Source organism: Saprolegnia parasitica (assembly GCF_000151545.1).
Source record: "Saprolegnia parasitica CBS 223.65 unplaced genomic scaffold supercont2.82, whole genome shotgun sequence".
Taxonomy (NCBI): domain Eukaryota; phylum Oomycota; class Saprolegniomycetes; order Saprolegniales; family Saprolegniaceae; genus Saprolegnia; species Saprolegnia parasitica.
In genome coordinates, this window is record NW_012156476.1 from 54522 (window position 1) to 67204 (window position 12683).

A 12683-nucleotide genomic window follows, 5' to 3' on the forward strand; every position below is an offset into this window, starting at 1 on the left:
GTCGATCCTAGCGACGATCGCGCCGCCAACGCTGCGGTTCCTCGCGCACTACAAGCTGTGCATGGCCGAGGCAGCGATCACCGACGCCGACATCCTCGCCTGGATCGAGCGCGAGCTGGCAGAGACGACGCCAACGTCGATCGAGGCGATCGTGCAGCACTACCGCGTGCACCTCGTCATGGACATGCGCATCCCCGACGCCCGCGCGCGCGTCGCAAGCTACTTTATGCGCGCCAACGAGATGGCCGACGCCAACAACTTTCGCTTCGCCGGTGCGACTCTCTTTTGCGCCATGTTGGTCGAAGGCGTGCGACCACGCGCGCTGCGCCGCGACGTCGAGCTCCTTCTGCACGTCCCATCGAACGCGCATGCCAAGTGCGACGACCGGCGTCTCTTTGACCTCGTAGAATCCTGCGCTATTGCGCACGAAGCACGGTTCCCATGGCGCCGCCGCAACGTGCCAGGACGCAGCGTCCAGCACCGCCGACGATATAGCGTAGCGGTCACCTGACGTGCTTTTTCTGTAGCTGCATACATGTAAACGATATGTTGTGGATGTTGTGAAGCGACTTGATTTTTCTTGCATTTTCCACCCAACGCTTTGGTTGTCATTTCGGGTTGTTGGCGTCGCACGTCTGTTGTTGTGCTTCAGTACGGTTTAGCGAGATACAAGACAGGTCAAGTCGATGGAACAAACAATTTTTGAACGACACTGTACAAAATTGTCGATCATTTCACTGCGGTCGCTCGCTTCACAAGGCGTCAACAACTGGACAAGTGATGAGCCGGAGAAGCCGACGAAGAGCAGGCTGCTCGGGCCCTTGAACGAGGCTGCGGTGGAAATGCAGTTGAGCGACACGCGCCGCCTTGACGGCAATGGTCCATGGACTTGAGTGGTTGGTCGGCGCGAATTTTGATAGGGATGACGCACCGTGACATTTGCACCTCCAGTTGTTTACAAGAGACGTCCAAATGAAACGGCCAATAGATTGATGTACATTCTCCAACCTTTTCTGCCAAAGCGCGGCTTGGTTGTAATAGGGAAGAAGCCGTGCAGGTTGTGAACTCGTGAATGTATGAGACGACGCTGACGCCAGCTATCCCAGTCGTAGGGACGATGTTGGGGCTCGCACGGTTATAATACCACTAGTTTGTGACCGAGCACAGCGCATGAATAACGCTACAGGAACTGTCAATGCATTTCAGCCTCTGCGATCATGCGACACATCAATGTACCACCGAGGAAAGGGAACACCACGGGCACGTTTATGGAAGCCACGCGCTTACTCGTATAAAACACACTGTATGGAATGGTGTTGTATTGATGTGCATATACGAGTCCACATGCATTCATGTGTAGAAAAACGGTGGCGGTCGTTCGACTCGAGTGCGACTAGAGCGCGCACCACGCGAGGAGCACAGCAAGCAGCATGGTCACACTGGCCATGGGCGCGCTGGACACTCGCTGCAGCGTCCACGTCTTGGTGGCGTCGATGAGCGTGAGTTGCTGGCAGCTGCTCGAGAACGAGAAGGGCACCGAGTACTTTTGGTTGATTGTATAACGGCTTCGACACTCGGCCGAGACAGTCGACACGGTGAAGGACGCCTTTTGGCCCGAGACCTCGTACGCCCCCGTCGTTGCGCACGTGACGCCGTTGCCGCCGTCGTTGGTCTGGGCAAAGGTCCCGGAGCTCGAGAGCTCCAGACGCATGTCCGTGCTCAGGTACGTGCCAGGGACGGGGCACGTCGAGCTCGCGCCACTGGGTGTCGTGGCGCCTGGCGTGGGCGTCAACGCTGCGCCGGTATTGAAGTTGATGGTGCCGCTAAAGTTGCAGTCCCCGTCGGAGTTGTGGCATTCAACGACGACGGCGTATGTACCAGAGCGACCAATGTTGAGGCTCTTGGTGTACGACTGCGCGGTGTAGATGTCCAGGCAGTCAGCATTGGCACAATAGCCGTCTTCATCGCTGATGTACCGCGCGTAGTTGGCTCCGTCAAAGATGGTGACGCTAAAGCTGTCGGACGCAGACGAGACCGTGGGCGTAAACACCCCCGGCTGCACGCTGTCGCAGACGAAAATGTACGCAAAGTCTGCGGCAAAGTTGCCGGAGAAGCTGCATCCCATATAGACGGCGGGCGCTTTCGTATGGAAGTAGATGTCCGCGTTGACGGTGCAACGAGACATCGAGTTTTGGCAGCGGATCACGAGAGTGTAGGACCCCGAGCTGGTAACCACGACCGCCGAAGTCGTCGATTCAGCGCTATAGATGGTAGCGCAGCCGGTGTTGAGGCACGTGCCGGTGCCGCCGCTCTTGTAGCGCGCATAGTTGGATGCGTCAAAGAAGGCAGTGAAGAACTTGTCCGAGCTGGAGCTGACTATTGACACCAGAAAGCCCGGCTGTACGTTGTTGCACGTAAAGACAAGATTGGGGTCCGTGAACCCCGTCGTGTAGCTGCCCGAGAAGTAACAACCCGTTTCTGTAGCCAACGCGCGGCGGACTGGCACGGGCGATGCCCATTGCAGTCCGTACGAGACGTGGCACGCGCCACCGTCAGGCTTGCCGCAGACCAATACGACCGAGTAGCCACCGGACGCCGGTGCGGCAACGGTCGCATTGTACGCGGTGGTCCAGTCGCTGGCGTCGGCGTTGAGAATCTCTTGGGTCGCGTCCGCCCGTACCACCACTTGAAGCGCATCGCGCGCGTCAACCGACACCATGGGCGCGGTCGTGCTTGTCGGCTCCAAGCGAGCACCCGTGGCCACGTCGGCACAGTACAGCGTCAGGTTGCCGACGACGTCCCCGGACGACTCCCAGACGCAAGCGTGCACCGCCGTAAGAAGGGCAGTTGCGGTGTAGAAAGCCGATGCGAAGAGCTTGACCATGGTAGTTGGCAAATTCAAAATGAACAAGACACGGGCCGCTCCGAGCGAGGTGGCGCCATCGACTGCAAAGGGTGTAGACGGTTGGCCGACGCGGGCTTGTAAAAATACCTCTCGACAGGTAGCTATTTGGAGACCAGGGGTAGGGCCGACGATGCAAGGTCGACATTTCTAGCGGCCGCGAATTGAAAAACCGACTTGCAGCGGCGTGTGGGACGACATGCCTTTCATACGCCAAAATATACATCGCATTTCACGGCCAGCAAAGCACCCTTGCGGCCGGGCACATCACGTAGGATGATTCACTCTACGACGTCCGCTCCACGATACGTCTCCTCCAAATCAACACTGGTACAGTGTATGGTATTTGAAAGTACTCGCAAGTAGCAATATATCCAGCATAGACCGACAACAACCTTCTTGTGCTCGCAACGAATACAAAGAGTCGTGTTCTACATTATTTAATCGTATCAAATGCACCTTTTTACTATGAAATGGCAATGTCGACTCGGGCCGGCGCGTATGTGTACCCCGCCGCCATCATCACAGTCGGGTACATGCGCTGCCAGCTGTGGAGAAGCGACCGAAAGTGGGACTATCGCAACGCCTCGGGGTTCTACATCATGTGATAGAAATATCATCCATTTTCCCATCAAAATGTACCTCAACAAAGCACACGATCACGGCCGCGGGTGCACTCTCGATCATACCAAGCGTCACAATGGCAACCATGAGACCGATGGAAAGGCGCCCATGATCACAACGCCTATACAAACACATCACTTCATCAACCACCGATCCAAGCGTAGGAGCAATACTCTCGGCATGACGAAATCGCTGGTTCCTGCGATGGCGGCGGCGACCTTCAAGTTGGCGGCTGCAAACGGATTGTGACGGCGAATGCCGTGCAAGTAGCTACATAGCAAACTATCTCTCAAAGAAGAGACATGCTAGAGTATGCTCGTACAGAGATCGAGGAGCGTCAGAATAACACCTGCGACAATGGACGCGTTCAAGAGCAGACCGACGACAGCGATGCCGACAAGGACGGCCAAGTTGAAGCTATGCCACCACGTCGGACAAGGAAATATGTACATGGACATCTGCAGCAAGGTGCACACGATAATGGAGGTCGGGAAAAGAGCACGAGCAGCAGCATAGAGGCGATTGCGAGGCCCGAGAGCGCAACAACCCGAGCATGTCGTTGGCATACGTCGCGTCGAACGAGCTCTTGAACGGATTGACGGTACCGTGGAAGACAGGTCATTGCTGCACCATGCGGCAAATGATGATGGCGTTGCAGAAAAGAGCAGAACGAACGGCCAATCGTGGTAGCGACCGCATCCAGTGGTCGGCGGCGGTGTGGCTGCAAGGGACGCGATCTTGCCGCCGGTCCTGTGCGTGGTCGGTGGGGCCGCCTCGGGCGACACGGGTGGGCGGTGCATGCGCAACGATCATGGTGGGTATTGCATACGACTGGTCTGTAGAGGCCGCCGTTGCTGCATCGGTTTCGACTCCGTCGATGCACGGTGCCTAAAAAAGCCAACATCCTTACCCCTATAACTTGCGCTCCATTTTGTTTTGCCAATGGTTTTGGGTTTCGGATTGGATGTGCTTGCTGCTCACGAGCAAAGGTGGTTGCAAGTGTTGTACATATGTATATAGAGAAATGTGTACCCTAACCTTTCCACGCGACGGTTCTGCACCAATGCTTGGGATATACGCACCGCCTATCAAAACGATTCTGCCCTGAACGATAAGAGAGCCCATTCTGCAATTTGCCTTGCCTCAGAAACCATGAAACTCCTTGGTGCTGCGACGGTGGCGCTCCTGCTGGCGACGTCCGCGACCGCTGCGTCTTCCACGACAGTCCAAGAGACGAAGATCAAGAATTTGTTGGAGGCCAACGTCTCGACCTCGTGTGCTGCGGGCGCACGCTGGAACAAATGGAGCCCGATGACGTTCGCGGATGGCCTCGATTCCGATAAGTACATCGTGACCGGGCGCGTGCAAGATCGACCTGCAGAACCTAACGAGCAGCATTCCAGAGTGCGCCTATGACGCCGGAACTTACGCCAAGGTCGACCAACAAAAGCAGCTGTGCACCGACATGACGCGTCCAACGACCAACGGCGGTGCGTGCACGACGGCCGACACGATCTTGTATGGCGGTCTGATGTACGATGAACCGGTGTGGCTCAACTGCTCCAGTGTCAAAGACGCAGACTTGGACGACCTTCAAGCTTACACCACCCAAGACGCCAAGGCGCTGTGTGCGTCCGCCACCTGCTCAGCCTTCGTCAACGCGATGGCCAAGTTGATGCCCAACTGCGTCGACAGCTACGGACGCAACACGATGGACAAGCCCGGCCTCGACGAGCGCTTCGCCTACGTCGGCGACGATGAGGACAGCAGCATGGAGACGCTCCTCGCCGCGCCGGTCTTGGCCGACACGACGCTCGCCAGCTTGGCGGCCTTCCGCGACGCCCGCGCGCTACGAGGTCGCGTGCGAAGCCAAGGCATGCATGTATGCACACGCGGCAGTCGATCCTAGTGACCATCGCGCCGCCAACGCTGCGGTTCCTCGCGCACTACAAGCTGTGCATGGCCGAGGCAGCGATCACCGACGCCGACATCCTCGCCTGGATCGAGCGCGAGCTGGCAGAGACGACGCCAACGTCGATCGAGGCGATCGTGCAGCACTACCGCGCGCACCTCGTCATGGACATGCGCATCCCCGACGCCCGCGCGCGCGTCGCAAGTTACTTTATGCGCGCCAACGAGATGGCCGACGCCAACAACTTTCACTTCGCCGGTGCCAACCTCTTTTGCGCCATGCTGGTCGAAGGCGTGCGACCACGCGCGCTGCGCCGCGACGTCGAGCTCCTTTTGCACGTCCCATCGAACGCTCACGCCAAGTGCGACGACCGGCGTCTCTTTGACCTCGTAGAATCCTGCGCTATTGCGCACGAAGCACGGTTCCCATGGCGCCGCCGCAACGTGCCAGGACGAAGCATCCAACACCGCCGACTACGGGACGTGGCGGTCACCCGACGAGCTCTTTCTGTAGCTGCATACATGTAAACGATATGTTGTGGATGTTGTGAAGCGACTTGCTTTTCTCTTGCATTTTCTATCCAAGGCTTAGATTGTCATTTTAGGGTCGTTGGCGTCGCACATCTGTCATAGTGCAACAGTACGGTTTAACGAGAAACGAGACAGGTCAATTCGATGGAACAAACAACTTTTTGAACTAGCTGTACAATATTGTCGATCATTTCACTGCGGTCGCTTGCTTCGCGAGGCGTTAACAACCGGACAAGCGATGAGCCGGAGAAGCCGACGAAGAGCAGGCTGCTCGGGCTCTTGAACAAGGCTGCGGTGGAAATGCAGTTGAGCGACACGCGCCGCCTTGACGGCAATGGTCCATGGACTTGAGTGGTGGGTCGGCGCGAATTTTGATCGAGATAACGCACCGTGACATTTGCACCTGCAGCTGTTTGCAAGAGACATCAGAATGAAACGGCCAATACATTGATGTGCATTCTCTCACCATTTCTGCCATCGCGCGGCTTGGTTGTAGTAAGGAAGAAGCCGCGTAGGCTGTCACCTCGTGAATGCATGAGACGACGCTGGCGCCAGCTATCCCAGTCGTAGGAACGATGCTGGGACTCGCACGGTTGTATTACCACTAGTTTGTGACCGAGCACAGCGCACGGATATTAATAATGCTACAGGAAATGTCAATGGATTTCAACCTCTGCAATCATGCATGTACATCAATGTACCACCAGGTGAAGGGAACACCACGGGCACGTCTATGGAAGCCGCGCGCTTACTCGTATAAAACACACTGCATGGAATGGTGTCGTATTAATGCGCTTGAACATGTCCAAATGCATTCATGTGTAGAAAACCGGTGGCGGTCGTTCGACTCGAGTGCGACTAGAGCGCGCACCACGCGAGGAGTACACCAAGCAGCATGGTCACGCTGGCCATGGGCGCGCTGGACACTCGCTGCAGCGTCCACGTCGTCGTGGCGTAGCCGAGCGTGAGTTGCTGGCAGCTGCTCGAGAACGAGAAGGGCCCCGAGTACTTTTGGTTGAGTGTAAAGAGGCTTCGGCAATCGGCCGAGACAGTCGACACGGTGAAGGACGCCGTTTGGCCCGAGACCTCGTACGTCCCCGTCGTCGAGCACGTGATGCCGTTGCCGCCGTCGTTGGTCTGGGCATAGGTTCCAGTGCTTGAGAGCTCCAGACGCCTGTCCGTGCTCATGTACGTGCCAGGACGGGGCACGTCGAGCTCGCGCCACCTGACGTGGGCGCCGCTCGAGCATTGAAGTTGATGTCGCCGCGAAAGCTGCAGATTGTGTTGGCGTTGCGGCATTCGACGACGACTGCGTAAGTGCCGGTGTTGGCAATGCTAAAGTTGGTGGTATACGACTGCGCGTTGTAGATGGTAGCGCAGCCGGTATTGGCACAATTAGCAGAGCCAGTGCTCATGTACTTTTCATAGTTGGTCGCATCCAGGATGGCGACGCTGAAGCTGTCGGACGCAGACGAGACCGTGGGTGTAAACACCCCCGGCTGCACGCTGTCGCAGACGAAAATGTACACATTGCTTGTAGAGAAGGTGCCCGTGAAGCTGCACCCCGTGTATCTGGAGTACGACATGTTGGAGTTGGCGGTCGACGCCGCACCGGTGTTGTTGGTGCTGCCGCTGATGTTGCGGATGGGCACCGGCGACGCCCATTGCAGTCCGTACGAAACGTGACACGCGCCGCCGTCAGGCTTGCCGCAGACCAATACGACCGAGTAGCCACCGGACGCTGGTGCGGCAACGGTCGCATTGTACGCGGTGGTCCAGTCGCTGGCGTCGGCGTTGAGAATCTCTTGGGTCGCGTCCGCCCGTACCACCACTTGAAGCGCATTGGGCGCGTCGACCGACACCATGGGCGCGGTCGTGCTTGTCGGCTCCAAGCGAGCACCCGTGGCCACGTCAGCACAAGAGAGCGTCAGGTTGCCGACGACGTCCACGGACGACTCCCAGACGCAAGCGTGCACCGCCGTAAGAAGGACAGTTGCGGTGTAGAGAGCCGATGCGAAGAGCTTGACCATGGTAGTTGGCAAATTCAAAAATGAACAAGACACGGGCCGCTCCGAGCGAGGTGGCGCCATCGACTGCAAAGGGTGTAGACGGTTGGCCGACGCGGGCTTGTAAAAATACCTCTCGACAGGTGGCTATTTGGAGACAAGGGGTAGGGCCGACGATGCAAGGTCGACATTTCTACCCATTGATTTCTACCGATCTCAAATAGAATGATCGGCTTGCAGCGGCATGTGGGACGACCGGCGTTTGATACACCAGAATATATATCGCATTTCACGGCCAGCAAGGGTGAAGCACCCTTGCTGCCGGGCAGCCGGGTACATCACGTAGGATGATTCACTCTACGACGTCCTCTCCGCGATACGTCTCCTCCAAATACGGTGCCATCAACACGTGTATGCTATTTGAAAGTACTCGCAAGTAGAGATATATCCATCAAAGACCGACAACAACCTTCTTGTGCTCGCAACGAATGCAAGGAGTCGTGCTCTACATTGTCCAATCGTAGCAAATGCACTCCTTTACGATGCGTATAATGTCGACTAGGGCTGGTGCGTATGTGTACCCCGCCACCATCATCACGGTCGGGTGGGTGGGTACATGCGCTGCCAGCTGTGGCGGAGCGATCGAAAGTGCGATCCATGCGCAACTGATCCATGCGACTCTTGCAACGCCTCGGGGTTCTACATCATGTGATAGGAATGAATCCATTTTCCCATCAAATGTACCTCAACAAAGCACACGATCACGGCCGCGGCTGCACTCTCGATCATACCACGCGTCACAATGACAACTGCGAGACCGATGGAAAAGGTGCCCAGGATCACAACGCCTAGACAAACACATCACATCATCAACCACCGATCCAAGCGTAGGAGCAATACTCTCGGCATGACGAAATCGCTGGTTCCTGCGATGGCGGCAGCGCAGCCCGCGCACACAAACCCTACCTGCGCTCAACGACATGCTCGAGGTAGTATCGTACCGACGATAATGGATGTGAATCCGAGCGCGGACGAAATGCGATTGTTGTTGAGAAGGATTGTGAGCCCGCGCGTCTGAAAAAGCTGCAGCACGGTCCGACCCGACGTGACAAACGACGTGCCGGAGACTGCTCCGTACACAAACGCCCAGTAGTTGAGGACCTCGACGAGCTCGGCGATGCAGCAGATAATGCACCGCGCAGCGCCGCCGTTACTGCCCGCAGCCCGCAGCACCTGAAGCATCACTTGCAGCTTCTCGAGATGCCAAGACGAGTACCTTGCGCAAGGTCTCAATGATGGCGACGACGAGCGAGCCAATGCAAATGGACCCAAACGATGTCATGGGGCCTTGCGCGAGTGCGGGGCACGTGTGTGTGCGCACCAGACGTCGCGCACCAACAACCAGCGACGCTGCCGGCGACGACCGTGTGGTTGATGCTCTTGATGACTTGCAAGGCAGAATGAGAATAAAAAGCCAGGACACAGCGATCGACGAACCACGATGTTTTAGAGCAGAGAGAGACACATCAAGATGCAAACGACCTCATCATAGTCAATGTAGACCAAGACCCCGAGGAGCGCAATGATCTTGTAGTGTCCACGTGGTAACTCGAATAGATTGCGCCCATACCAGAGCAGCGTCCAGCCGAGCTGTACACACAGCAAACACAGCGTGACGGCGATCAAGCCGGGCAGGCTCCACACCGCGGCGGCGGCGACCTTCAAGTTGGCGGCGGCAAACGGAATGTGACGACGAATGGTATACAAGTAGCTACATAGCAAACTCAAAGAAGAGACATGCTAGAGTATGCTCGTACCAGAGATAGATGAGCGTCAGAAGGACATCGAATGCTGTGACAATTGACAGTGTCCATTGAACGTGTCCATTGGACACGCTCAAGAGCAGACCGACGACAGCGATGCCGACAAGGACGGTCAAGTTGAAGCTACAGCACCACGTCAGACAAGGCAATATGTACATGGACATCTACAGCAAATTGCACACGATGATGGTTGTCGGGAAGAGGAGTTTGAGCAGCAGCATGAAGGCTGCCATTCCGATCGCGAGGCTCCAGAGCGCAACCAACAACCCGAGCGCGTCGTTGGCAGTCGTCGCGTCGAACGAGCTCTCGAACGGATTGACGGTACCGTGGAAGACAGGTCATTGCTGCACCATGCGGCAAATGATGATGGCGTTGCAGGAACAGAGCAGAACGAACGACCAATCGCGGTAGCGAACGCAGCCAGTGGCCGGCGGCGGTGTGGCTGCAAGCGACGCGATCTTGCCGTATGTCTTCTTGTCCATGGTCGGTGGGTCCATAGACGCCTCGGGTGACACAGGTGGGTGATTCATGTGCATCGATTTCGGTGGGTATCGCACACGACTGGTCTGTAGAGGCCACCGTTGCATCGGTTTCGCTTCGGTCGGTTCACTGGTGTCTGAAATAGGCAACATCCCTACCCCTATAAGTTGCGCGCCATTTTTCTTTGTCATTGGTTTCGGGCTTCGGATTGGATGTCCTTGGTGCTTACGAGCAAAGGTGGTTGCAAGTGTTGTATTTATAGAGTTTAAAGAGATGTGTACCCTAACCCCGCTTCCCTTTAACGCGACGGTTCTGCAACACTGCTAAGGATATACATACTCGAACCGCCGACCAAAAACAACTCTGCCCTGAACATAAAGAGAACCCAGTTTGCAATTTGCCTCACCTCGAACACCATGGAACGGCTCTGCGCTGCGACGGTGGCGCTCATGCTGGCGACGTCCGCGACCGCTGCGTCTTGCACGACGGACCAAAATGCGACGATCAACAACTTTTTGGCGGCCAACGTTTCGACCTCGTGCGTTGCGAGCATGCCCAGCTGGAAGAGCTCGATGACGTTCGCAGATGGACTCTATTCCGATCAATACCTCATGTGTCGGCCACCGTGCCAGGCCGACCTGCAGAACCTCACGAGCAGAATTCCAAGCTGCACCGATGACGCCGGAACTTACACCAAGGTCGACCAACTAAATCAACTGTGCACCAACATGACGCGTCCAACGACCAACGGCGGTGCGTGCACGACGGGCGACGTGATCTTGGTCAACGGCCTGATGATCCACGAACCAGTGTGGCTCAATTGCTCCAGTGACAAGAACAAAAACTTGTACTACCTTTCAGCCGCCACCACCGAAGAGGCCAAGACGTTGTGTGCGTCCTCCACCTGCACGGCCTTTATCAACTCGATCGCCAAGCTAATGCCCAACTGCGTCAGAGAAGATGGGAACAACACGATGGACGAATTCCGACATCGGTTTGGGTGCACGCCTGCGGCAGTCGGGGCGAATTGCTCCATGGTCGATATGGTGGTCAAGTACGATGCACATGGCGCAAGGCTTTGGTCCAACTGCTCGACGTTTCTCAACGCTTCGCCTACTACTACGCTCGGTGACCTCGCGTATGGTGTCGCTGAGACACCAGGAGACTTGCCGTCGGGCTTTTGCGCGTCGACCTGCCCAGCGAACTACTTGTCGACGAGAAAGACATTTTCATCGTGCACCTATGATGGCATGATGCTTTCCGACCCAAGTCCTCTCTACCGCATCTGACCCAGCCTGGAGCCAGCGCCGACACCCGCTCCGACACCCACTCCAATGCTTCTGCCGTCCTGCACGACAGACCAAGAGACGAAGATCGAGAATTTCTTGGCGGGCTACGTCTCAATCACGTGCGCTACGAGCATCAGCAGCACGTGCTCAACGACGGGAACGTTTGCGGTCTCGGGTCCAATGGCAACGTTTACCGTGTCGACCGTCTCGGGTGTCTGCGGCAGCGTCTTTACGACCAACGCAAAGCTCTCGGTGCCCATTTCGTTCTCCACCGACTGCAACCAACTCACACTCAGCTACACGGGCACACCGTCGACGCTGCAGCGAACGTCCAACGCAGAGACCGCGGCCACGAGTGCGATGCTGCTTCTTGGCGTTTTCCTCGCGTGGGGTGCGCTCTAAACGGCCGATGGGATGGCTCTTGCATAGTTGATTATCATATTTAAGACTGAAAAATACACTGGATTTGCACGTCGAACATCGCGTTCGATTCCAAAGAGAACTCACTCTCACATGTCTGCGCATACGCAAGTCGAGTCATTCACAAGAGACACCCAGAGAAAAACGGCCGCCCCAAAATCGGATCAATCCACACATCTATCTTCCCATCCAGCCTGCCAACCATCTATCCATCTATCGACCGGTATCTTGTAGAGGGTCGAGCCAGGTGTCGGTGCGGGCGAAACGCCCGTTGGGCTGCCACGCGGGCAACAACACCATTTGATTGGCTCCCGACTTTTACTCTCCCTGATTGGCCAATATACTCGACACCCGCGCCATGCGATTGGGCGACTTGTTTCATTCGCCAACACGGTGACCGAGCGCATGGTCCCCTCGCCCAGGATCAAGCTCGAGCCTGGCCTCGACGAGCGCTTCGCCTACGACGACGACGAGGACAGCAACATGGAGACGCTCCTCGCCGCGCCGGTCTTGGCCGACACGACGCTCGCCACCTTGGCGGCCTTCCGCGACGCCCGCGCGCGCTACGAGGTCGCGTGCGAAGCCAAGGCATGTATGCACACGCGGCAGTCGATCCTAGCGACGATCGCGCCGCCAACGCTGCGGTTCCTCGCGCACTACAAGCTGTGCATGGCCGAGGCAGCGATCACCGACGCCG

General features: G+C 56.8%; 4 protein-coding genes across 4 annotated transcripts; 2 read left to right on the plus strand and 2 right to left on the minus strand.

The window, feature by feature from the left end:
* Nucleotides 1-1393: 1393 nt before the first annotated feature.
* Nucleotides 1394-2884, minus strand: SPRG_22309 (hypothetical protein; the record flags this gene model as incomplete). Its single annotated transcript, XM_012351596.1, has 1 exon — nucleotides 1394-2884. One exon carries the CDS (start codon nucleotides 2882-2884, stop codon nucleotides 1394-1396), a length of 1491 nt encoding a protein of 496 aa, XP_012206986.1.
* Nucleotides 2885-4678: 1794 nt separating this feature from the next.
* On the plus strand, nucleotides 4679-5951 carry SPRG_21191 (hypothetical protein; the record flags this gene model as incomplete). Its single annotated transcript, XM_012351595.1, has 4 exons — nucleotides 4679-4869; nucleotides 4922-5382; nucleotides 5436-5827; nucleotides 5889-5951. The coding sequence occupies 4 exons, from the start codon at nucleotides 4679-4681 to the stop codon at nucleotides 5949-5951; spliced, it is 1107 nt and encodes a 368-aa protein (XP_012206985.1).
* Nucleotides 5952-8568: 2617 nt separating this feature from the next.
* Nucleotides 8569-10294, minus strand: SPRG_12781 (hypothetical protein; the record flags this gene model as incomplete). Its single annotated transcript, XM_012351565.1, has 8 exons — nucleotides 8569-8673; nucleotides 8719-8822; nucleotides 8976-9228; nucleotides 9251-9421; nucleotides 9517-9745; nucleotides 9792-9920; nucleotides 9966-10102; nucleotides 10148-10294. The coding sequence occupies 8 exons, from the start codon at nucleotides 10292-10294 to the stop codon at nucleotides 8569-8571; spliced, it is 1275 nt and encodes a 424-aa protein (XP_012206955.1).
* A 399-nt stretch (nucleotides 10295-10693) lies between these two features.
* SPRG_12782 (hypothetical protein) lies at nucleotides 10694-12040 on the plus strand (the record flags this gene model as incomplete). The annotated part of the gene is made up of 2 exons (XM_012351566.1): nucleotides 10694-11511; nucleotides 11572-12040. The coding sequence occupies 2 exons, from the start codon at nucleotides 10694-10696 to the stop codon at nucleotides 11966-11968; spliced, it is 1215 nt and encodes a 404-aa protein (XP_012206956.1). The 3' UTR covers nucleotides 11969-12040.
* Nucleotides 12041-12683: the final 643 nt, after the last annotated feature.